The sequence below is a fragment of the Physella acuta genome, unplaced genomic scaffold (assembly GCF_028476545.2).
Source record: "Physella acuta isolate Inbredline_101_S28 unplaced genomic scaffold, ASM2847654v3 ptg000210l, whole genome shotgun sequence".
Lineage (NCBI taxonomy): Eukaryota > Metazoa > Mollusca > Gastropoda > Physidae > Physella > Physella acuta.
In genome coordinates, this window is record NW_026731729.1 from 511,062 (window position 1) to 538,861 (window position 27,800).

General features: G+C 40.4%; 1 protein-coding gene across 18 annotated transcripts in view; it reads right to left on the reverse strand.

Annotated features, from left to right (window-relative positions):
* LOC131937431 (troponin I) overlaps positions 1 to 26,324 on the reverse strand; it is a 47,012-nt gene extending 20,688 nt beyond the window's left edge. For 6 of the 18 annotated variants that reach the window (XM_059294848.1, XM_059294847.1, XM_059294846.1 and 3 more), the window contains exons 1-3: positions 26,189 to 26,324; positions 23,585 to 23,631; positions 2,333 to 2,421 (exon numbers count right to left, since the gene is read on the reverse strand). In XM_059294848.1, the coding sequence (XP_059150831.1) occupies positions 2,333 to 2,391 (59 nt within the window). In that variant the 5' untranslated portion in view covers positions 2,392 to 2,421; positions 23,585 to 23,631; positions 26,189 to 26,324. The other 12 variants (XM_059294855.1, XM_059294854.1, XM_059294850.1 and 9 more) reach the window with 8 other exon arrangements.
* Positions 26,325 to 27,800: the final 1,476 nt, after the last annotated feature.

Below are 27,800 nucleotides of genomic sequence, written 5' to 3' on the forward strand. Positions count from 1 at the left end.
CATACTAAGTGCCAGTTGATCAGATAGATAGTAATTCGACATTAGAATAACAAATGCAAGGGTTATACATATGTAAGACCAGTAAACAAGTTTTAATGTTTAAAAATCTGTTTCATTCGAAATTAGTTTTAATTTGGTGCTTTTAAATATTCTTTATATCATTACAATTTTGTTTAACTTCCTGTTGGTAATTTAAATAATGAAATTGTCTTCTTTTTAAATAACGATACAACTTTTTATAGCCTTCAAAAAGTTTTGCAGTCATTTTCTCTGTATAAAATGTATATTTTCATATGTGGATGGGAATTTAAAAAAAAAAACCTCTTTTATTTATTTGACATACGCCCTATTAGGGCTTGTAAGTAGGTCACCAACCTTTTGTTTTCGTACTTGCCAGTTAGATCTAGTATTTGTAAACCAAATGTAAATATTTTTTATTGAATTGGTAAAAAAAAGGTAGAAAGTTACTTCCGCTATTGTTAAATTATGTACTATCGTAAATAATGATAATTATTATTTTAATGGGCTAGCTTATAGAAAAAAGTATTTTAAGATATTGAAGCGAGTCCTATGAATAAATAGCCGCCATTTTATTGGTTACCAAAGGGAGTTATGTTCACAACACATTAATTTAGTTCTACAAATTATATCTCTCCCTTGCTAACGTGACATCAAATTTTTAGTGAGAGAGAACGAGACTTACAAGCCCTAATAGTTTTACTAGCAACAGAGACCATTGTCTAGAAATGTCGTTTAATTCTCCAGGATTTTTAAATAAACTTTTTCCAGCTTGTGTTAGTTCTAATTTATTGTAAGTTTTATAAAAGCTTGTTAGTCAAAGTCTAGCCTATAGATATTAGCAAAGCTTATGTACTTTCATGTATATTGACGTAAAATACAAGAGAGATATGCTACAATTCGGATATAAATACAAGCGTTGTTGGATATATATATATATATATATATATATATATATATATATATATATATATATATATATATATATATATATATAATATTAAAGTGCAACAACAATAGAGTGCTTAATGAAATAAATAACTAAGATTCTAGAACCCTAAACTTTTTTGCTATCTACTGTTTTCTGACACACTGATTTTATGAACTATTCTTCACACTGTCTATAAGTCTAGGCTAACATTAACATCCCATTGCTCTATACAGTCTATCTAAAGCACAACTATCCATACATTTCTTTGTCAGTATTGCTCTATACAGTCTATCTAAAGCACAACTATCCATACATTTCTCTGTCAGTATTGCTCTATACAGTCTATCTAAAGCACAACTATCCATACATTTCTCTGTCAGTATTGCTCTATACAGTCTATCTAAAGCACAACTATCCATACATTTCTGTCAGTATCCAAGTGATTTGGTGTTATCCAACAATATCCAACACGATGAAAGAACGGATAAGTTCTAGATGGTAAAACCAACTAGTAACTGACTGACACGAAATGTTGTCTAAGGTATAACCAACTGGACTCACACGAAATGTTGTAGAGGGTATAACCAACACGACTCTCTCGAAAATTTCGAACTTTGGATCTGACGAGCAGCTGGGCTGTATGTGGTTGGTAGAACTGCTGACGATGGCCTTTGGCAGGAACCAGTGGTGTTTAGATGGGAGAGGTTGACTTGTTGTAGTTAGGGTAGGGTGGACGGGTGGCGTGGAGGGGTGGTGTGGAGGGGTGGTTAAACCAACAACTGTCAAGCGATTGTGAAACCGACAACAACACGACCTTGGCAAGTCGAAGTGAAAGGGGGTGGGGATGGGGGGAGGGGCTCAACCAATTACAAACAAGCCAAAAGACTAAAGGTACTGAGATAGTTGGCAGGGAACACAACTCTTGTTTGACGCGAATTCTTCGTTGTATGTACACAGTTACTCCCCTTGTTTACTGACAACTGATGTCAGAATTTAGATAACGTTTTTTATGTTCATGGTAACTCCACAGTGCACGGTTAATGTATTGTAAAAAGTGCTTACAACGGGTATACGCATATATTATATATATATATATATATATATATATATATATATATATATATATATATATATATATATATATATATATATATATATATAGTAACTAATTTAAAAATAATTGTAAGCATACGCTTAAAATTGTATAGCGTACGAATACTGTATACACATGTCATTTTTAATATCATAAATCCATGCAATGCTTCAATGCACCATGAACAATCGAGCAATGCAATAACTCATGCGGAGATAAAGCTTGTAGATTTCAATCGCTGGCCAACTGCCTGGAGTAAAGAAGAAAGTGTGAAGAAAGCCAGAACTTACTCGTCATCTTGAGTCCGTCTGTTCCTACGGGCTGCACGTCTCTCCTCTAGTGAAGACATGATTGGTCAGAGTTGGTCACACGCGAAATACTGCAACAAACAAGGTAGGGGTCACGTTAGTCAGAGGTCAAAGGTGAGACGGTTTAGGAATTCATACATGAGACTGGCTGACTCAAGACACTACATGTAACAGAAGAACAGAGCACTCATATTAGTATAATTTTTTTCTCTCGTAAGATTTATTCAGGTACTCTTTAGAGCTGAGTGTACTCATATATGTCTGAGAGACTCTGCTTTAAGTTAGTTGATAAAAGCGAGTTAGAAATCGTACAAATCTAGGGTCAGTCAAATGCGTCAACATTTTAGTTTAAGAACAAGGGTCTTCATTTCTAGGTATATTAACAATACAACATCTGGGTATAGAACAATACAACAACTGGTGGGTATAAAACAATACAACATCTAGTGGATATAGAACAATTCAACATCTGGGTATAGAACGATTAAACATCTGGGTATAAAACGATATAACATCTGGGTATAGAACATTACAACATCTTGGTATAGAACAATACAACATCTGGATATAGAACAATACAACATCTTCGTATAGAACAATTTAACATCTGGGTATAGAACAATTTAACATCTGGGTATAGAACAATTTAACATCTGGGTATAGAACAATACAACATCTTGGTATAGAACAATACAACATCTTGGTATAGAACAATACAACATCTGGGTATAGAACAATTCAACATCTGGGTATAGAACAATACAACATCTGGGTATAGAACAATACAACATCTTGGTATAGAACAATACAACATCTTGGTATAGAACAATACAACATCTGGGTATAGAACAATTCAACACCTGGGTATAGAACAATACAACAACTGGTGGGTATAGAACAATACAACATCTTGGTATAGAACAATACAACATCTGGATATAGAACAATTCAACATCTGGGTATAGAACAATTCAACATCTGGGTATAGAACAATACAACAACTGGTGGGTATAGAACAATACAACATCTGGGTATACAACAATACAACATCTAGTGGATATAGAACAATACAACATCTTGGTATCGAACAATACAACACCTGGGTATAGAACAATACAACACCTGGGTATAGAACAATACAACATCTGGGTATAGAACAATACAACATATAGTGGATATAGAACAATACAACATCTTGGTATCGAACAATACAACACCTGGGTATAGAACAATACAACACCTGGGTATAGAACAATACAACATCTGGGTATAGAACAATACAACATCTGGGTATAGAACAATACAACATCTGGGTATAGAACAATACAACATCTGGGTATAGAACAATACAACATCTGGGTATAGAACAATACAACATCTGGGTATAGAGCAATACAACATCTGGGTATAGAACAATACAACATCTGGGTATAGAACAATACAACATCTTGGTATAGAACAATACAACATCTGGGTATAGAACAATACAACATCTGGGTATAGAACAATACAACATCTGGGTTTAGAACAATACAACATCTGGGTATAGAACAATACAAAACAGAATGTCGAGCTACCTCAACCTTTTCTATACATCTTGTTCGGGCCAATTTGTCTTGTAAGACTTTTTAAGCCAAATACCTGACAATCCCCTTTTGTAAGACTTTCTAAGCCAAATGTCTGACATTAACCTTCCCTACCTAGACGTTTTGCTGAGCTTTACTTCCCATCTCACCCCCCCCCCCCCCCACCAGTATTGAGCACAGAGCCGACATACCTGGGCAGAATTTACCTGTATGTACCAGCAGTACAGGCAGAGGTGAAAGGGGGGGGATAAAAAACAATGCGATAAGATCGGTTTAGCTATGCTAGACCAGGTATTAACACGCGAATGTTCTATTCCTTTAGATCTTTCTCTCCCTCCCTCTCTCTCTCCCCCCTCTCTCTCTCTTTCTCTCTCTCTCTCTCTCTCTCACTCTTCCTTTTTGGCTATCTCATTCTCGCATCGTCAAGCACTTGTTTGTTGACAAAAAACAACTTTTAACTAAGGGAATCAATTCATTAAGCTGTTCAGTCTCTAATTAGAATTGCCTCCCTTTGAAGGCATGGAAAAATTCATTACTATGGCAATTACTACATGCATGTTAAAGTGACGGAGAAATGATTAGGCAGTTTTTTTTTCTTTCTCAAGGGTATCAAAATGTTATCATCTGATAGAATTTATATTTTGCAAGCTCAGCAGTCAAATGTAAAGTTCACAGAAAATGTTTCCTTTCAACATGGCGTGCATCGTTTTCCCAACTCTTGCCAACATCTTACCCGCGGAGAAAGGGCAAAAAAAATAATTCCAAAAATGTATTATTTTTAGAGTAGTTTCCCTTTGGTAGTAAAAAAAATAGCACCGGGAATTTCGCCACTTTAATAATAGCTAATATGCGAGTAGTCTATTTTTTTTTTTAATTTTTAGCGCAATTTCCATTCTGGAGAATTGCGTTTATTAACTCGTCATTTCTGGGAATGGATGGATGGATGAATGAATGTATGGATGAATGTGTGTCCGGGCTTTAAGTCGTATCTCCTCCTCAACGAAGCAATATCGATGACTAGTTCCAAAAGCAATTATGTTAAGCAAGTTACGAGAATGAGCATAGGCCATAAAAATTCCGGGTTTCTTTCATGTATTTCCCGGAAAAGCCAAAAAACCTCGAAAAAATTCAGTTTTTGGCCCATATCTCGGCAACCAGACCACTTAGCGACTTGAAACATGTACCAATCGATTCCTGCCATAATTTAGAACAATATTGCCGAAGAAAGTTTTCAAAAATATCCTCTCGTTCGGTCACAAATTTTAAAATTACATAAACACCTACAAACCGATCGTTCTTCTAGCTTGAACGCACCCCAGCAATATACGTCAGAGCTATTTTTAGATAACATAAGGAAATTGCGCACAAATGTCACTAGACTTTTTTATTAACTTGTTTTAAATATTAGAATGACTAAAGCTAACAGTTTTAAAGAAGACTGATTCTACTCGAGAAAAGAAAAACAGTGTGGATATCAGAAGGAAAGGGATGTTTAAAGACTCAAATGTGGAGTAATTACGGTTAAGTGCTGGTGTTTTTCTTGATAACTAATGTCATTAATCACATCCTGTTTGATTTATTTTTTTCAGAAAAATAAATTTCAGACCAAAGTTTTTAATTTTAATTTTTTTAGATTGAGATAAAGGAAACAAAAGAACGGGCATTGGAAGCGAGTGGGAAGCTAATCTCACGCGAACTAAGGAAAGAATAAAAAGAGTTGTGGGCTGGCGTTATCTCTGCTAGACAGAGCGCGGCAACCCGAGTAGGATCAACATCGCTGGGCTGTTCATAGAAACTATTTAAAAATAATCTAATAGATGTATGGGCGTCTGGTGTAGGGGGGCTGTATGGATGTGGTCTACATACGGGCTGTTCATAGAAACTATTTTAAAATAATCTAATAGATGTATGGGCGTCCCAATAGGGGCGGTGTAGGGGGGGGCTGTATGGATGTGGTCTACATACGGGCTGTTCATAGAAACTATTTTAAAATAATCTAATAGATGTATGGGCGTCCCAATAGGGGCTGGTGTAGGGGGACTGTATGGATGTGGTCTACATACGGGCTGTTCATAGAAACTATTTTAAAATAATCTAATAGATGTATGGGCGTCCCAATAGGGGCTGGTGTAGGGGGACTGTATGGATGTGGTCTACATACGGGCTGTTCATAGAAACTATTTTAAAATAATCTAATAGATGTATGGGCGTCCCAATAGGGGCTGGTGTAGGGGGACTGTATGGATGTGGTCTACATACGGGCTGTTCATAGAAACTATTTTAAAATAATCTAATAGATGTATGGGCGTCTGGTGTAGGGGGACTGTATGGATGTGATCTACATACTCTTTCTGGATTTTACTTTTTCTATTTATATTTGGACAACATTGTTTTTATTTATTGTGCAATAAAAAAAAGAGTTATTATAGTAGTAGCTTCCCTTAGCTTTCGTATAATTGATATTTTTCAACCTTTTTCCATTGTGGTTATTTCCCAAGTCTTTAGTATAGGACCTAATGGTTATTTCCCTTAAATTCCATGCATCGGTTATTTCCCCTACCTTATACTATATACGTTACGTTTATTTCCATTTCCCTTAACTTTCTTTTGAAGGCACCATCTTATTGATTTTTAAATATGCAATTAGAAAAAGCAGACTAAACTTTATGAAATACGTCATAGAGCTACAACAAATAATTGTTAACACTTGATGTATAGTAAATTGTAATTGGTTGTTGAAAGGGCGGTCTTAACACAGCGAAGTAGAGTAGGGGGTGGGGGTGAGGACGAGATGTTTAAAAAGTTAGACCCGTAGAGACGAAACAAAAAATATATATACCACACAAATACATGTCAGTGGCTAGACCCTAGCATATTGTATTCTATGGAATGGCTGGGGGGGGGGGGGGGGAGGGGGGAGGGCAAAAGTAAACACGTTTTTATAACTATGTGTATATACGTGCTGTTCTTCATGTTTCAATGTATGTTTGCATAGCTATGACTTGGGGAGTACACTGAGGCCTAGTCTAAATATATATTAAATCTACCCTCCCCCAAATGTTCAAGTTATTTTGATCACTTGAAATTGGCGACTGATTGGCTATAGAGCTAAAAATAGCTTGAGTCTATAGTGAGCTGTAGTTACCTACATGTCTGCCGAGTCTGAGTCTAGACCGTGTGCAAACATCCAACCCGTGACCCCGTGTTCTGAGGGTTTTAGACCACAACTAGCAGTTGTTCCCGGCTTTGTCTGGGGTATCTTCTGACGGTTGAAATCTTTTATTATACGTTTCATTCATCACAATGTTTAAAACGGCTTTTCCTTTGTCATATATAATATACGAGCCGACCCGGGGCGTATCATACGCCGCTATTTTAGTTGTTTTATTTTCTACTTTTCAGTAATTCATAATTTGTGAATTCGACAGTACCAATGCTGCCACTGAAAATATTTGCTTTAAAACACTACCCCCCTTCTTTCCCCTAACCCCGACACTACCCCCCCCCCCCCCCGTGAAAGCAGCCTCCTCTTAGTTACCTCCTGTAAGTTTAAAATCGTTTCAAACTAAATTATCTGCCCCTAATAGCCGTCACTAAACCCGGCTCTACGATTTGTAAACATTTAAGTTAGCGTGACCACAACTCACCAGACAATGGGGGGGGGGGGGGGGGGCGGTGTGGGGGTGGTAGTGATAGTGATAGAGAGAAAGAGAGGGGACGGTAAGGAGGCGTTTGCAGCTTGTTTTCTAACGTCTCCCAGAAGAGAATTATATATATAGAAGAAGATAATTACCATACGTTAAGTTTGTTTCTAAAATGTCCAACTTGATATTGTAAAAGAGGTATAGTTTGTGTTATATTTTGTGTGGAGGGTTGTTGTAATTTGTGTTATAGTTTGTGTTGAGGGTTGTTGTAATTTGTGTTATAGTTTGTGTTGAGGGTTGTTGTAATTTGTGTTATAGTTTGTGCTACAGTGTGTTATAATTTGTGCTACAGTGTGTTACAGTGTGTGCTATAGTGTGTCATAGTTTATCTAGTTTGTGTTATTAGTGTTTTATAGTGTGCTACAGTGTGTGTTACGACAATAACCAGAGCTCCACCCGGCGAGGCACCAAGAGATAATGACCTTTGTATGTCCACACGCCTTGAGACACGCCCCGCCCCCTGTGTATGTTTAATGGACTCTAGAGGACAAGGGTCACATAAAAAAATAGCTATTGAAAAATTGTTGCAATAATATGTTTTTATCTTTTTTTTTTACCTATTTGTTTTACAATAGGGAACATGAAGTCTTTTCTTTAGGTTTGTGCAGGCCCTAAGTTATAGTTTGTAAAGCCTAAAGGTTGACCCGGTACTGCGCGCTGTTCACTGGTCAGACTTTGGGGATTTCATTGACCCGGTACAGCGCGCTGTTCACTGGTCAGACTTTGTGGATTTCTTTGTTTACTCGGACACAAGTCTGCTTGGTGTACGTCCACTTACAATAATCTTCAGAGCCCGGCGGGCCCCTTCGTCAGTCACAGGCTCCCCCACCCACCCACCTCCACCCCAACGTGCACCTATGCCGTGACAGTTGCCGGCTGTTTGAACTGAACAAGATGTCTTGTTCACACATACGCACACACTCACTCACTCACATACACACTCACTCACACTCACACACTCTCATACATACACTCGCAGGCTCACACACACTTACTAACGCATACACTCACACACACTCATACATACACTCAAAGTCTCACACACATACACACACTCATACACACACACACACTCATACACACACACACAGGTACGCAAGAAAAAGCTTGCGCCAAACGCCAATGTTTCACACCTGACCCGCAGGAGCTAGGGTATCACGTGACGGGTTTCAGACTGACATTAGGCTGTTACGCAATCGCCCGTTAATCGACAGCAGCCTCTACAAGACCTGCAGCTCACGACGACAGAAGAGCGACAACTCTAATGGAACGTAGCAAGACGTGAACAAGACACCTCTCGCAGCAGGAAAAACACAAACAAAAAGCAGGAAGGAAATCAACAAGGAAACAATTCAAACCTTGACAAATAAAACGTGTTCTAGTCTCGAAAGATTACATACTATGTATCTATGTAATCCACTCAATCCTAACACACTAGCTTAATCCACACAATCCTAACACACTAGCTTAATCCACACAATCCTAACACACTAACTAAATCCACTCAATCCTAACACGCTAACTTAATCCACACAATCCTAACACACTAGCTTAATCCACACAATCCTAACACACTAACTAAATCCACTCAATCCTAACACGCTAACTTAATCCACACAATCCTAACACACTAACTTAATCCACTCAATCCTAACACATTATCTCAATCCACTCAATCCTAACACACTAACTTAATCCACTCAATCATAACACACTAACTCAATCCACACAATCCTAACACACTAGCTCAATCCACACAATCCTAACACACTAGCTGTATAGAGCTCAAGTCAACCTTGAAGGCTCTCACTAATGTATTTTTCTCATTTTACCTTCCAGAAGTTTAACAAATGTTCAACCTTCTGTCCAAAAGTTAAACAAATGTTCAACCTTCTGTCTAAAAGTTAAACAAATGTTCAACCTTTACTTCCTAGAAAACATTTTTATTGTATCTAAAATCATCTATTCTTAGAAAACATTATTTATTGTACCTAGAATGTATTGTTTCTTAGAATCTTTTGTTCCTAGAAAACATTTTTATTGTATCTAGAACCTTCTATTCTTAGAAAACATTATATTGTATCTAGAATGTATTGTTTCTAGAACATTTTGTTCCTAGAAAACATTACTTATTGTATCTAGAGAAATATAAGTTCCAGCAGAGACATTCATCTAAAAACAACTACAGGAAAATTTCTTTCTTTTTTTCTCTCTTTGGAAAGGAAATTAGCTTTTGAAATGTTAGCCTTGTTGTAACTGAAGCCACAAAGAGGGAAAAGATGGATTAGGTGGGCCGCCACAAAGACCAGTGGTCAGTCTAGCGGCAGATGACAGGGCTGGGCACTTGATACTTGAAGGTGCGACGTGTTTTTTGTGCTCAGTCTTCGGTACTCTGGGGAGGGGGAAGAATGGAGGGCAATGTAGGATAGAGAGGGGAGGGTTAACCTGTGTGTTGAGCGAGGGGGGGGGGGGAGGTTAGTTAATCTGCTTGGGGAGAGGGGGGGTGTAGTTATCCTGGCAGGCTCGACTTGTTGCCCACAGGACCAATAATTACCAACAGGTAACTCGGGCCTTCTAGAAGGTTCACGTTATTGTTCAGCTGGGAGTACTGGGACTTTGTTCAGGTCGGCAGGCTGACAGGTTCAGGCAGTTCTGGCAGGAATGTGAACAAAGGCCGTCCCACACTGCATGACAGTCAAGGTTTTTAAACTGCTGTCGATCAATGTGCACCAAACAGCACCAGTTCAACCAGTGGTCAAAGAGTGGCCAAACGTGTCGAGAATAAGGTCAGCTGTACCACCAGTGGCCAAACGTGTCGAACACAATCCGTTTCATCACACTTTCACTTTCTGGCATCACATCCTCTCACTTGTGGTACAGCTCAGCTGCGGCTGTCACATCGACCTAAGCACGAACTGCTGCAGTTTTGGCATTCTCCGGTTATACCGTACTGGCGTCTGAATTTCATCAATTAAGTTTTATGCAGTAAAATGTGTTAATGCAGAGACAAACAAGACAGCATGGCTGATATAGTAAGACAAACGTCCGTTGGCTCGGCTAATGTTCAAACAAGAGCAAATGGAAGCGGAAGCTGTACCGTCAGGGCTGTGTGGCTGGAGGGGAACCTAAAACACGGGAAGACTTGAAGTGTTTTGTATATCCGTCGGCCTTTTGATTATCGGCCATGTCCTGCACACCTTATGGTATGTCGGCATTTTGTCAACTTGTGTTTTTTGTCCCTCGTCGGTCGGATGCTTTGATCTCTAATCCTGCCTTACCAACTGCTACTGTATTAGCAAGACGTCATTAACAACCCTGTATTACCAACTGCTAAATCTACTGTAGTTAGCAAGACATGTCATGACGAGTGGTGTCTCAGTTGACGAATTAACACAGACACGCCTATAGCAATCTGATGATCTATTACGTTAAGGGAGACAATGCAGAAGCAAATTTGATGTATTAAGGCAGACAATTATATAGCAATCTGCTGACGTATTAAATCAGACAATACCATAAGACTGCTGATGTATGAAGGCAGACAATACCATAAGACTGCTGATGTATTAAGGCAGACAATACCATAAGACTGCTGATGTACCAAGACAAGCCCCCTTGACGCCCCCCCCCCCCCCCCCCCCCCAACTAATTTACCTGACAAACAGGCTGACTCAAGGGGAGGCTACTCCAACCAGTCCCACCTGAGACCGCTAGCTAGAGCGTCAATAAACCCATGCTTAAGCCGAGGGCTGCCCTCAACAATGTCTCGTTTGGTTCCCGTGTCACAATTGGAGAGGGCCCAACAACCCCGCCGTTAATGTCGAACACACTAACTGTGTCAAAGGTGTGTTGGTTTTTTTTTTTAATTAGAAGAACCAAATTAGAGCACGCTGTGTAGAAAATAGTATAGGTGAGCGCACGAGGGGCAAACAGAATAGGTGAGCGCACGTGAAAAGGTAGATTAAAGATGGCGGCTGTAAAAAAAAAACGCTACAAAAACTGAGCTTGTAGTCGCACAATGTCGACTTCATTAGCCGACTTTTCTGGTGGGTTGAACGTTTCTATAGGGCTCTCAACACTTGCAGCTACTAACTGTAGTCAGACCTTACAGCTATACCTTACGCAGCCAGACCATACAGCCATACCCCATACAGCCAGACCATACAGCCATACCCCAAGTAGCCAGACTTTACAGCCATAACCATACCGCCAGAACTTACAGCCATACCCCATACAGCCAGAACTTACAGCCATACCCCATACAGCCAGAACTTACAGCCATACTCCTTAAAGCCAGACCATACAGCCATACCCCATACATCCAGACCTTACAGCCATACCCCATGCAGCCAGACCATACAGCCATACCCCATGCAGCCAGACCATACAGCCATACCCCATACAGACAGACCATACAGCCATACCCCTTACAGCCAGAGACCTTACAGCCAGAGAGCTTACAGCCATACCCCATAAAGCCAGAGAGCTTACATACGAGGCGTGTTCAGTGATTACGCCAGCAGGTTGTGACTTTTCAAGGCGCCCCCTAGTGACGTCTTTGGTTGTCTTACACATCCGGACCAAAGTTTGTGACGTCAAATCTTGGCCTACAGCACACGCATCACGTGACGGCGCCATGACGTCACAAAACCCAATGATGCTATCTAATCTACTGGCAGCCGATGTGAAATTTTTACTTTTAAAAATGTTGTAGAAAAATAAAAGGAGTCTGGCAGATATCTTAGGGGAGGGGGTGGGACTTTTTAAGTTGCCAGATTTTTAAAAATAGAACGTAATATAAATTGCTGAATCGGAGGAATCGATTGACAGTTAGAACATAGCTCAATTCAATGTTAAACAAACGACCTTTCTATTCACAACCTCCTACTAACACACAAACACCAGTTACAAAATACTGCAACCATACAAATACACAACACATCCTTAATCAAGTTCTTAAAGCCACTAGTACATCAAAAGCTGCACAAAAGCAGACAAAAGCCACTAGTACATCAAAAGCTGCACAAAAGCAGACATGAAGCAGACATGAAGCAGACATGAAGCAGACATGAAGCAGACATGAAGCAGACATGAAGCAGACATGAAGCAGACATGAAGCAGACATGAAGCAGACATGAAGCAGACATGAAGCAGACATGAAGCAGACATGAAGCAGACATGAAGCAGACATTTCTTCTTGGATCTTTGTGTGAGGTAACCTTGCTCGTAAGGTCATCACCTGCACTTTAATTAATTAACTAATGATGTCTTTATTTTTCCATGAATTTTGGTTGGATAATTAGTTCCAATAGATTCTGATAGTAGACCTCTGTATTCTATACATAAGCTACGTTAATTACGTTTAATTACCCTCTGATATTCGACCTATTTACCCTATACATAAGCTAAGTAAAATTATGTTTAATTACCCTAATGTACCTTTGTTTAACTGTTAATTTTGTTTTAAAACTGAATTTATAAAAAAAAAAACTTTAAAGAAATGATCTTCTTCTGTTGAAAACTCAAGTTTTTCAAAGTGTGTCTACTATCCGGAAGTTGCGATTACTCCGAGTGCATGACGTTTACGAAACAACGATGAATATTACATTTAAAAAAAAACTTACTTGGTCCTGAGGGTGAAACAATTTTTTTCCAAGAAATGTAAAACTGGCCAGTAGAACACAGGTGTATTGAGGAATATTTAGGCTCCACACGGCAGGGAGAGTAACTGCTCACCCACGCACGCTCTTCACACACAGTAGTGCTCGGGAAGTGTGCAGAGGGCGAGTGCTAGGGAATCTTTAACGGCTCGCTTTATTACCGAGATTCTCGTCTTAAAAATACAGGTGATTTTTTTATCGAGGGGAGAAGGGGCGCGCGCGGGGGTGGGGGTTGGAAATAAGAGGCAAAGAGGAAGGGGGAGAGGTTAATGATGGCTTTTTTTTTTTTTTTTTTTTTTTTTTTTTTTTAATACAGGCGATGAAAAGTTCGTAAATTAAATAAAAAAATCTGCTCACTCGCATCTAGGCTTTCTTCTTCAGTGTTGTAGGCTAAGTAAGTCACGTGAGGTTTGGGAGAGGGGGCGGGGTGCAGGTAATTCTACTTTGATAAGATCTTGGTAGCTCATGTTTTACATCAATGCAGCCTAGTTGCATATTTCATGTCATCATTTTTTACCCTTTTACCCCAGACGTTTGCCGTATACCCACATAAATATATTCATACAAACATTAAAAACCATCATACAGCTGTACATTGATTGAAAGCCTGTAGACTACACCGTGTTTTACCAGTACAACTTACATTATATTTACACGCTGATCTTAATCAACTTTATAAAATAACGAGAAATTAAAACAATTGAAAAACGACATTTAAAAATCAGCTGTTGTAGATGGGCATCAATGAGATCGATAAAATCGTGGTGATTTGATTTGAGCAGGGTCCCTCGTTGATAGCTAACGGGGCCCTTCTGAGCGGGGTCCCTGGTTGTTTACTAATGGGGCCTTTCTGAATATCACTATATCGTGTTGGAGCTCACAATAGTTCGAGCCCGCTAAAGTTCTGTGGGCCTCTGGTTGCAGCCTTATCAGCCCCTTCCCTTTGTCCGCCACACATCTATAGCCTTAAATCACAGCTGATACGAAATGACCCACGGTATATGAAGAGAGACAGACATGGTCACGTGATGAGACATAAGACACCAGGTCACGGGGCGAGACACCTCATCACGTGACGAGGTCGAGACAGCAGGTCACGTGAAATACCACTGGGGCGGCAAAACATTGTCGTCTGACGTCTATGTCAGATGACTGACGGGCTGACCAATCAACCCGCAGGCTGGCACAGCTAAACCCAATTATCGACACGATAGACCGGCTATCCTAATCGGTCGGTAGATTGACAGGCTAACTACATTTAACCAGTAATACAGACAGATAGGTTAACCCCGTTTGACAGCCTCTGTCAGGCTAATCTAATTTAACCCAGGGTGAGTGACCGACCAATTTAACCTTTAACCTGTTAGGTTAGGCAATGGTGTCAGTTAGATGTAAATGTACTGTAAATTAACAGACTTTTTAGTTGATGATAATGGCAGCTATAATTTAACTGAATATTGACAATAATGGAAGCTATAATTTAACTGAATAATGACAATAATGGAAGCTATAATTTAACTGAATAATGAGAATAATAGCAGCTATTACTTAGTCAAACAATAGGAACGGTGAAATCTATAATTTATTTTAACTATGACAAAAATCGAAGCAATAATTTACTTGAACGATGAGAATAATGGAATATATAATTTATTTCAACTATGGGCATAAAGTTGTAATCTGGTAGATGAGAATAATGGACGTTAAAACTTCGATGGACAAAAAGAATAATGAAAACTACAACCTAGTTGAATTAAGTTACAACGTTCAATTAACAAGCTAACTTTGTCAGAGATGTTGAACTAAGTTACAACATTAAATAAACTAGATGACTGAGATGTTACGGCTAGAACAGACTATAGCGGCGACATGATCAGTGCTAGCCTCTATGCTCATTCATCGACTGGTGTATCCCGTCTCTGGCAGGCTCCCAGCGCCTGGGTCGTCCCCTGCTCACAGGTAACCCTTTCACCTTGGCATGATCTTGGCTGCTGGAGATTCCACACGCGCACACCTGGTTTGTGTGTGAGTACATCTTCATTTTCTTACTCACCACCATGGTATATTGTAGAAAAAAACAAATAGATCTACGTCCCCAGATCTTTGTAACAGATTTAGATCACTTTAGATATATCTAGTTAGCTTGATATCCTACAAAAACTAAACGGGAACTCGCGTGTTCGTGTTAACCCTTACTAAACCTAACCTGACCCCAGCGGGATGAGAAGCCTGGAAGCTACAACCTACCACCTGACAGGCCAGGTACCATTTTTTTTTACTGGAACTCGGTGCCTGAAAACTCGTGCCTAGGGTAGGCCTGTACTCTACAGACAAGAGGCAGGCACTAGGCGCCGAATGCCCACAAGTGTTCGCGCATTACCTTTTGTCTGTCGAGTGGTTAATGGAAATCTCTTTCTAGTGCCAAACAATACAGCAAGGATGGCTTGTGGAAAGTTTACCCAAAGCTTGCTAGAAATATAAACTGTGGATTGGCTTGGCGGTACTTGGTGTGTTGAGTTACATAGCCATTTTCTTGTTACTTACGTAGTCCTATACTTGTTAGTTCCATTGTCCTATACTTCTTAGTTCCATTGTCCTTTACTTGTTAGTTACCTTCTCCTATCTTTGTTAGTTACATCGTCCTATACTTGTTAGTTCCATTGTCCTATACTTGTTAGTTCCATTTTCCTATACTTGTTAGTTCCATTGTCCTATACTTCTTAGTTCCATTGTCCTTTACTTGTTAGTTACCTTCTCCTATCTTTGTTAGTTACATCGTCCTATACTTGTTAGTTACATTGTCCTATACTTGTTAGTTACATTGTGCTGTATTTGTGTTTTCAATAGACAGAAATATTTGTGTGTTAGTTTTAAGACCGTAAGTAACGCAACTTGATGTACCACCCTGCCCGGTATTTATTTGTATTACTCACTAAAGAGATACAGTAACTCGATCCTACATCAGATGAGCCTCATTACGTCACAACCTGGTGCCAAAGTTAAGGTGACTCACAACTGAGCCCCCAGTGGTCCTCAATACACTTTCTTCATGTGCCCCCAATTTCATTCATCTAATCACTTAACATAATGTCTGTTGAAATTACGCTGATGAAAAACATCACAGACTCGATACAGTTGATGTAAGGACCTTAGACGACTAGCGCCTACAACCAAAGCTGTCGGTACCTGAAGGTTTTAGTGCCAGATGTCACATGGGACCGTGCCACGGTTCATTAAGCAGACACAGCCCCCCCCCCCCCCTCTCCCCACCTCACATGTTGCAGACGTGAGCGTTGGTATCTGCACGTGCAGGACTAAAACAGATTGTAACAACAGAAGAAATAAAAAGTTGCGCTGGCGTCTGCTGAAATCAATTCTAAACATCCGGCCCGTCCATATGAGTTCCGTGACAAAACTAACTGGAGATTTAAAAAACTACACCGGTAATGTCTGGACTAATGGCTTTTAAAGCATTCCGACATTTTTGTTTTGTTTATCAAAACATTCGTTTACTGGAGGATTTCTCCCAACAACGTACAGACATGATATCTAATGCATTTGTTTATTTAATGTCAAATTGTGAGCGAAAACAATTTTGAAAAGTTTGTTTTTAAAAGTAACATTTAAAAAAAAATACATTCGAAAGCAAAGCAGAAGTAAGTTCAGATAAATATAAATATAAATAAAGGCCCTTTTGATGTACACACATACATACACCCACCAATACACGCCGATATAAACTCATTTCAATTTGACTCTCTACCGAGCAGGGAATTCGATTTGGCCAGATTTTTTTGGTGACGAGATTATGGGGTAAAACCAGAGGCGTAGCGAGGGGGGGGGGGGGGTGCGGACCGCACCCGGTGACACCATTTAGGGGGTGACACCAAGGCAAAAAATAGCAAAATATATAGAGAAAAACTTGAGGGGGGGTGCAAATCAAAAGTTCGAGGGGGGGGGGGGATGCAAATAAAAAGTTTGAGGGAGGGTGCAAATCAAAAGTTTGAGGGGGGGGGTGCAAATCCAAAATATGAAGGGTCGCTACGCCTCTGGGGGGTGACACCATTAAGTGCCGCATCGGGTGACACCCGACCTTGCTACGCCACTGGGTAAAACACGTGACAGTGCGAGTCATTACGTCAGGCGGTACACCAGAAGTAAAGTAGCATTTTGTATAGCTAATCCGTACACATGTCTTACAGCTACTAGTCCGTGGTTAATCAGTACATGAATTATGTAGGAGGTAGTGAACAGTGAATCAGTAGGCCAACATACATGAATTATGTAGGAGCTAGTCTACAAGGAATCAGTAGGCCAACATACATGAATTATGTAGGAGCTAGTCTACAAGGAATCAGTAGGCCAACATACATGAATTATGTAGGAGCTAGTCTTCAAGGAATCAGTAGGCCAACATACATGAATTATGTAGGAACAACATTGAATCAGTAGGCCAACATACAAGAATTAGGTAGGAGGTAGTGAACAATGAATCAGTAGGCCAACATACATGAATTATGTAGGAGCTAGTCTACATTGAATCAGTAGGCCAACATGTATATACAGTGTACCTGTCTGAAAGTTATCACGTGGAGGTATTAGAGCTAGAATTTATCCAGTGTATATTGGCTGTGTCTGTAAAAATTAAAGGCGAGCCAAAAAATGCTTTGATGTTTTTATGCCAGAATTCTTATAGCCAGACGTGCTGTAGTTCCGCCTTATGTTCTAGCGATCAGATCACGCGAGACTTCGTTTTCTAAAGATCAGATCACGCGAGACTACGTGTTCTAAAGATCAGATCACGCGAGACTTCGTTTTCTAAAGATCAGATCACGCAAGACTTCGTTTTCTAAAGATCAGATCACGCGAGACTTCGTTTTCTATAGATCAGATCACGCTAGGCTGACGTGGCTATAAAGTGATCAAAGGCTAGACTATGTTCTAACAATTAGATCACGCTGACTTGGGTATAACGTGATCAAAGGCTAGACTATGTTCTAACAATTAGTTCAACGCGAGGTTGGAGTGAAAAAAAAAAGTTGTAGAGAATTGAAATCTCGTTTTCATGAGTGAGGTTTGAGGTTGGATTGTGGTAGTAAATTGGTAGCCGCCCCCCCCCCCCCCCCCTCTCATAAATGTTTGTGTCCGATATATTTTTATCAAAGCTTCATGTTTCCTATAATCATATTTGTACATGATATGATATCCATGGAGCTTACTCATCATATTACTCGTATGTTAAAACAGGTTTGGGATCGTTCAAAGTTTTGTTATGTATTCAAAGCAAACACGACCTCGATCTAACGTGACATGAGCTATCGTGAAACTAACGTGATGTAAGCTATCGTGAAACAATCGTGCCATCAGCTAGCGTGAAACAATCGTGACATCAGCGAGCGGGAAACACCAAAATAATGTGACACTATCGTGGACGTTTTAAAAATACTTTTAATTGCAATAAAAAATTAATTAAATTTAAATAGCCACAAAATTATAAACGGCTTTCTGTTATATTTAATGCTAAATTTAGAATTTATCGGTTAAATGAAGTTTTCTTTAGACAATCAAAAGCCTTTAAAGTAGACTGGTAAAATCTGTGTTCTATAATTGGGGGGGGGGGGTATAATTAGGTGAGTTTAATAAGGTACAACCAGAAGGGCTGGTACAATATGGGCGCTGTAATTAGGTACAACAATAAGGGTTAGTATAAGTTTGGAGCTGTAATTAAATACAACCAGTAGGGCTAGTATAAGTTGGGAGCTGTAATTATGGGAGCTGTAATTAAGTACAACCAGTTGGGAGCTGTAATTAAGTACAACCAGTTGGGAGCTGTAATTAAGTACAACCAGTTGGGAGCTGTAATTAAGTACAACCAGTTGGGAGCTGTAATTACCAAACAATGCGAGGTGGAGCCATAAATTGGCCCCGAAATGTGGGGTAAAGACACGTGCGGGTTGAGCTAATTTTAAACTTACCTGCGAGGATAAGGTCGGCGGGGGAAAGGTAAATATGGCACCAGAGGTATGTCGGGGTGGGGTGGAGGGGGGGGGGGTTGGGTGGAGAGATAATTAGTTCAGACGACCGAACAAGCTGGCAAACATACACATTTAGCGCGTTTATACCACCCTAACCGCTAACATGTGGGATCATCACGCTAAATACGATCAATTAGCAGTTTAGGTCTTAATATATTAAACAAATATAATGCGTTTTATTTCTAGTACACGAAGGTTTCTGTGAAAATCACATTAAAATTTGTTCATCTTGCTATTATTACTTTAGGGGCTGAAAGAAAGATTTCAGATTCAGAAGATTTCAAAGGTGAATAAATAATCACAGACATATTACACATTTTGGCTTTCAACGGTGAAATAAATAAAAAAAAGTTGATCAGAAGTCATCGTTAGAAAATAAAAACAGCGAAAAAAATTGTTTGAAATGTTCATGTCATGACGTTCATGCCATGTTATATCCTGTCATTCTTGATCTTAAAAATCTGAATGTGCTTCTTGTTGTATAATTTTTATTCATTAAAACAACTTTAATTATCGGCATCACTAATTCAAATACATTATCAGTTGAACACGTCTGTGTCCGAGGAATTATTTTTAAAAAATTAAACGTAGTAGCCGCCCTTGGTCTGTGGGGTATTATTTAATGACGTCGTCAACCAATAGTTTTATCCCACTTCACAATATGGCCGCTAGTGCAGCAGGGTCACATTAATTACGTCCCTTGGGTGGCATTTTTCAAACGTAGTTACTTCCCTTCTAAAATAATACTTGTAAGTTATTTAATTAAACGTTGGATTGGTAGAAACATTGGATTGCGAATACATTTTAAAATTTCTTTTTTTAAAATGTTAATAGGATGAAGTAATATTTCGTAGATCGAGAGTTCTATATTCGATACTTTTTATTCATTTTAGAGGTGAAATACATTGTTAGCCCTATCGTTGGGTGGGAAAGGTGTATGGAAAATAAGGGAAGATTAAAGTATGGACCTTTTGTGGTAGGGACGTTTGTGGTAGGGACGTTTGTGGTAGGGACGTTAGTGGTAGGGACGTTTGTGGTAGGGACGTTAGTGGTAGGGACGTTTGTGGTAGGGACGTTTGGGGTAGGGACGTTTGTGGTAGGGACGTTTGGGGTAGGGACGTTTGTGGTAGGGACGTTTGGGGTAGGGACGTTTGTGGTAGGGACGTTAGTGGTAGGGACGTTTGTGGTAGGGACGTTAGTGGTAGGACGTTAGTGGTAGAGCGTTTGTGGTAGGGACGTTTGTGGTAGGGACGTTAGTGGTAGGGACGTTTGTGGTAGGGACGTTAGTGGTAGGACGTTAGTGTTAGGGACGTTTGTGGTAGGGACGTTAGTGGTAGGGACGTTTGTGGTAGGGACGTTAGTGGTAGGACGTTAGTGGTAGAGCGTTTTGGTAGGGACGTTTGTGGTAGGGACGTTAGTGGTAGGGACGTTTGTGGTAGGGACGTTTGTGGTAGGGACGTTAGTGGTAGGACGTTTGTGGTAGGGACGTTTGTGGTAGAGCGTTTGTGGTAGGGACGTTTGTGGTAGGGACGTTTGGGGTAGGGACGTTTGTGTTAGGGACGTTTGTGGTAGGGACGTTTGGGGTAGGGACGTTTGTGGTAGGGACGTTTGTGGTAGGGACGTTTGGGGTAGGACGTTAGTGGTGGGGACGTTTATGGTAGGGACGTTTTGGATGGGGATGATATAATGTGTTGGGGGGGGGGGGAGGGTTCATAGTCGAGGAGAAGCCATGCCTGTTGGGCCGTTGATTGAATGAGCCTGTGAGATGGGGGTCGTAAGGTCGGGGCCGACTTGAGGCTTTGTTGGGTTAGGACGGAGAGAGTGGGGAGTGGAGGGAGTAGTTAGAGAGGGGAGTGGCTGGACAGTGGCGCCGGCAGCCATATTGATATCCTGTGACAGCGGTCATCTGTCACAGCTGCTGGTAGCAGAACCTGCGTCCTTGGCGACTTGATCCTGTAACCATGGCAACCACGTCACCGACACGTGACTAGAGACCATTCTGTATCTACCACGATAAAACTAACAGGGAAAAAGACTAAATGTATCGCTTACTCTAAAGGTTATATTTCAGGTTTAAACTTATTGAGAACTAAGTCCTTTTCTAATTTGAAATACCAATTACCAATTATTTAATTATTCTAACGGTAATTAATTCTTCTGTTTCTATACATTAAATGTTTGACTAAATACAGTTCAGTTTTATTTTCGTAGTTTATTTGAAAGCAACAGCCAAGCTTTCCCCGCCACTGAGATCTATAACACAGATGAGACTTGGTCCAAAACTCAGAGCAGGCAGTGTGGTTGTTGTTGTGTGTGGTGGATTGTGTGTATGTGTGTGGTGGATTGTGTGTATGTGTGATGGTGGATTGTGTGATGATGGATTGTGTGTATGTGTGATGATGGATTGTGTGTATGTGTGATGGTGGATTGTGTGTATGTGTGATGGTGGATTGTGTGTATGTGTGATAGTGGATTGTGTGTATGTGTGCTGATGGATTGTGTGTATGTGTGATGATGGATTCTGTGTATGTGTGTGGTGGATTGTGTGTATGTGTGATGATGGATTGTGTGTATAGTGATGGTGGATTGTGTGTATGTGTGATGGTGGATTGTGTGTATGTGTGATGATGGATTGTGTGTATGTGTGATAGTGGATTGTGTGTATGTATGATGGTGGATTGTGTCCATACAGGGCATACATCCGTGCCCTACTTCTGCTAGTTTACATAGAGGGCATACATCCGTGCCCCTACTTCTGCTAGTGTACATAGAGGGCATACATCCGTGCCACTACTTCTGCTGGTGTACACACAGGGCATACGTCCCTGTCCCTACTTTCATGATATAATGATGTACATACAGGGCAGGGCATACAATCGTGCCCCTACTTCTGCTGGTGTACATACAGAGATAGATAACATGCGACCCCTGAAGTAGGTTACATTCTAGCCATCTGGCTCTGGTTCCCTAGCAACGAGGAGTCTGGTAACGTAAAAATTTCTACAGGAAATAAAAATTGGTACTCTGCTTTACTTCAGTCCGCCATTACAGCTGTAGGTAAATTTCCGGCTGTGCGGCTGTGGGCTGGTACCCGGCTGTACGGCTGTGGGCTGGTACCTACGGCTGTGGCAGGTACCTACGGCTGTGGCAGGTACCCGGCTGTACGGCTGTGGCAGGTACCCGGATGTAAAATGAAAGTCATTAACATGAGTACCGAATTCGGTCATTAGACCGGACAGAGCTGGTGCTAATTACCGGCTAATTAACCATCTTAAAGTAAATCCTGTGTCAGCCAGGGTAGCAGATAAAAGTAAACAGTCGCTTTAGCACAGATCCGATCACGTGATACACATGGCTTTAATTTTTTTAAAAGCCAATCCTATTTTTGACGTTAAACTTAATTGGAGTCTTGCGTCACTGTATGATATATGGTTACTGGAGTCACCATCGCTGTGTTATTTCACTGACTTTTTAAAAATTTATTTACATTTTTACAGAATAAAGTTGGTTTTGTTTTCTTATATTTAAAAAAAAATAAAACCATTTTATGTGTTTTTTGTTACACGGATTCATTGTTTCATATTTCACAGAATAAAACCCCCTTGTCTCTATAGTTTGGTCTCGTATATTATCTAGCCTGATACACATATACATGACATTAAGCAATAATAAACAGTCCGTTTTCGCGGTAAATATTTTAAAATTAACATTTAAACCATGTGTTTTATTAAAAGTATGTGTTTTGTGTGTATATGATGTCTACACACATAGCTTAACATCTGTTTGTTGTGTGTTGCTGAGCACTGTGTGTTTACTGTGTAGTGTGTCATGTGTTATCTAACTCACCACGACCCCACACAAAACTGTTTGCTCGACAAATCAATGTTAAAAAAAAACAACACATACGCGTGGCGGAGAGCTAAAAACATCGGCCGAGACTTCTAATAATAGACGAGTTACTCACTCGTTTGGTGTTTGTGTGCAGCATATCGTGAGCACAGGTGCGAGGGCTGATAACTCGACACTTAGAGCTTTACCCAACACCCACACATACATACATACAAACATACACAGGCTACACACGTACACACACACGTTTTTGAAGCTACTCTACGGTAGCCTCTAAGCTTGTATCTCACGTGTAATGGCGGTGCGTGAGTTGTGGGGTTAGTTTCACGCTAGAAAAAACACACAAAGATGACGTGCTAAAAGTTTTCAATGGTGAAATGGGAGCCTAAAAATAACTTACGGAGGAAGGCTGTGGAATGCTTGATGGTGTTGCCGCGTTGATGCCCCCTGTAGTTGAGAAACAAAAACTGCTCGTGTCAGATCAGAAGCAATGATCAATGTAAACATATGGGGAGATTTAACAGATCAGAAGCAATAATCAAAGTAAAGATATGGGGAGATTTAACAGATCAGAAGCAATGATATGGGGAGATTTAACAGATCAGAACCAATGATCAAAGTAAACATATGGGGAGATTTAACAAGTCAGATATCAATCATATGGGGAGATTTAATAGATCATAAGCAATGATCAATGTAAACATATGGGGAGATTTAACAGATCAGAAGCAATGATCAAACATATGGGGAGATTTAACAGATCAGAAGCAATGATCAGTGTAAACATATGGGGAGATTTGTCATTTATCAGGGGAGATATATTGTTCTTGGTGTGACTATGGAAGAAAATCCAGAAAGAAAACAGGCTGAGATCGGAGTCAACTGGCCATATGGCGCATAACCAGTTGACTCGTAATACTTTGTTGGAGGAAATCCCTTGCAACATTTCAAGTGAGAACGTGGAAGAAAGTGAAAATATAGTCAAACTTCTGTATTAAAAACTATGCTATGGCGATTTTACATAGTCAAACTTCTGTATTAAAAACTATGCTTATGGCGATTAAACATACAAAGATTTCATTGGGGTCAACGCAGAACGAACAATCTCTTAAACTTTGTTTCTTCCACCTGTATATTTTGTTATTCTACCACTGAAGGCGTACGACATTGATACAATGTATAGCCTGTATAGCTGAGAGCATTTTCTAACATGATGAAATGGTGACACCCTGTGAGCAACACGACGTTATGGTGACACCCTGTTAGCAGTTTATAGCATGATGAAATTGTGTCACCCTGTGTAAAGTTTCTAACATGATGAAATGGTGACACCCTGTGAGCAATGTCTAACGTGATGAAATGGTGACACCCTGTTAACAGTTTCTAACGTGATGAAATGGTGACACCCTGTGTAAAGTTTCTAACATGATGAAATGGTGTCACGCTGTGCAACGTTTCTAACACTAACTAACCATCATCTATGTATTTATTCATTATTTTAAAATCCCCATACAGAGCTTTTAAAATAAAACTACTAGCTCAAGATATCGCGTGTATTTAGGATATTTGTTCTTGTCTATAGTCTGAGATTTAAAATAACAAAATAAAAACACAGCATTAATCTGTTGGTAAAGATACTTTGATGAGTACCTATAATCTTATATGCAGGTTACTTGCTTTTGTCCATGTTTTTATCTAAAAACAGCTTGCGTTAGGAGCTCTGCGCGTTAAGTAACGAAACATGCATACGGGTTGCTGTACTGAAGTGAAATGTAAACCTCCAACGTTGGCCAGGTCTGTAGTTCACTTGTGTCGGTAAACACAATGTTCAATCCGTCTAATTACAATCAAAATGATACCCTAGTCTCCGGGCTGTTCCGATAAGGGATCTTAAATATAGCTATTGACGAACGTCTAAAAATAACACCATCGGCCTATCAGAAGAAAGGATATATTAGCTTATGGATTTAGCTGGTTAGGGGATTAGGAGCCCTTACAATGATCCACGATATTGTTAACACGCTGTATGGTAGAGGGGTATCGCATGGAGTTTTAGAGAAGCTTTGAGACAAAACTCGTTTGTTTGTTTGTTTGTGTGGGCTAGTGTGTGTATGTGTGGGTAAGAGTGTGTATATCGAAACAAACACACCATTAAATGAATCTTTAAAAAAATAATGTTTCAGATCGCGCAACATGCTGTTGGTTTTGTAACGTTTGTGGTTGATGCTTTAGAAAGAACACCATTAGCGTGATGCTTTGTATAGAAAACACCATTAGCGTAATGTTTTAGAAAGGACTTTACTGAAATTATACACGCTTCAGCTCACTGCAAGCAAGATGAATTAGATGTAGTCTAGACGCCAATGATTTCAAACCGCTGGGACTGCCAGCCAACACTATGTCATTGTGTGCATCGTGGGAAACAGAAACCCAAGGCTGATTAGGCATGCTACTTTTTTTTTTAAAGCTGGTGATTAAAGCACTGCTAATTTTTTAATCCAGCTGCTAAACAAACCACCAAATGTATTACAAGAAATGTAGAGCATGTTGAACAGATTTCGACGGTATATTTTCTCTCTATAATCCGATGTTTTTAAACCAAAACCTGTTGTCTGGTCACAGTGAAGATATGTTAAAGACAAGACATTCTACATGTAACGATTAGCGTTTCGTTACGAATGTGTTACATTCTACATGTAAAGACTGACGTTTCGTTACGGATGTGTTAGTTTATGTGAGGGTCATGCTATTGAGGAAGGTGATGGAAGGTGATGACATTGTCATCATAAACTTGACATGACACAACCACATCATCTGTCACTGTGTCAGTTTGTTTTTGTTTTGATTATGTTGTCACATCATCTCCACCCCAATCCCCCCTCCCCCAATCAACTATCGAGTAAACCCATACTCTCCCAGTTTTTAGAGATGGCACTAGGCCGGGTATGTGCAAAAAGAACTTAATGTACTAGGCCGGGTATGTGCAAAAAGAACGTGTACTCACCCAGAAATTCCAGCAGTACCCGCGGTCTGAGACAGTAGAGACAGGATCAGCAGGAAAGGAGCCTCGATTTCGCGATTATTCCGGTGGAATGATGGGAAACGAGAAGGGGGAGTAACAGGAAGGGGAAGGCTGCTCACCAGAACTCTGTGAGGGCGCCTGCCGTTGCGAATAAGTGTTGGGATGGTGGGTGCGATTTGCGTTTTAATTTTTTTCTGGACACAAGAAATCCCCCCCCTCCCCCATCCCCAACCAAGCAAAAGAATAAAACAAAGTTGTGCGTTATAAATCGGGACGTAGATATAGGGTCTAGCTCTAGATTTGAGGCAGAGCTTAACGTTATCGCCTACGTTATGAAACAGACGGTCGCCGCCTTTAAAACTTGAGCTCATGTTTAAAGCCGGGGGAGGGGGCAGGCAGGGGGGGGGTTCTGCTTGAAACCGGCGTACGTACAGACGAACAGGCTGCCAGGCACGGGTTCTACCTGAGCCAGGATGCCGGCACTCCGCCCACCCTCGAGCACCCGGCCGGCCGGCCACGACAGAAAGTAATTAAAGATCACAACCGGAGGACTTCACTACAGATTGGTCTCCTCGTGGCGGGAACCACGTGATGTCATATGTTTCTCATTGGTATATCGTATAACAGATGGACGTGTTTTCAACTTATTTATCGAGGCTATTTTTAGACACTGGACAGGCCGGATATGAAGCTGTGGGGGACTGACTGTGGCCAGTATTCATCGTGGCGCCGATAGGGACTAGATAATACATGGGTTTTTTTTTTTAAATGTGATGAGGGGGTAACGCTTATCTTAGTATATCTGCACGGAATGTAACACTACAAAGCTGGGGTGGTGGAGGTGGGGGCTGGTTGGGATCCCGTATCACAACTTGCTACCAAAAAGGGGAGAGTTATTTTCGGCTCCCAGCGCCGACACGCCGTGAAGCTTATATGGTTGCTAGGCTGCGCTGAACACATGCGCACGGGCGCGTGCTCCTCGGTGTAGGCTCACACGGGAGAGGTGCACTTGCCTGATTGTGATGCTGCTCTGCTACCAGGCTCGCCCCACCCCCCTACACCATCCCAGCTCCTCCCCTCCCCCTACACGTCTTGGTGTTTATTGTACCGTTTTTTTGTGTGTCTTTTCTCATCTCACTGCAACAGCCGCTTGACTCGTCTGCTTCGATCATCAATTGATCGCCTTCAATAATCGATTGAGTTCAGCAGTCAATTGCTCTCTATAATCGATGTGTCTGTCTCATCCATCAATTTGTCTTAACCGTCACTCAGTCTCAAAAACAACTTGTCTGTCTCAACAATCAGTTTGTCTGTCTCAATCATCAATTTGTCTGTCTCAACAAACAATTTGTCTCAACAATCAGTTTGTATCAACAATAAATTTCTGTCTCAACAATCAACAATAAAATTTCTCTGTCTCAACCATTAATTTGTCTGTCTCAACACTGTGTCTGTCTCAACATTCAGCTCAGTTGTGTGAACAACTGTCACACTAAGCCATTCGATCTGGAAAAGAAAAAAAAAAACCAGTGGACCAACTCAGCGATTATTCTAATGGGGGAGGGAAGGGGGGGAGGGGCTGTTCTTGTAACTT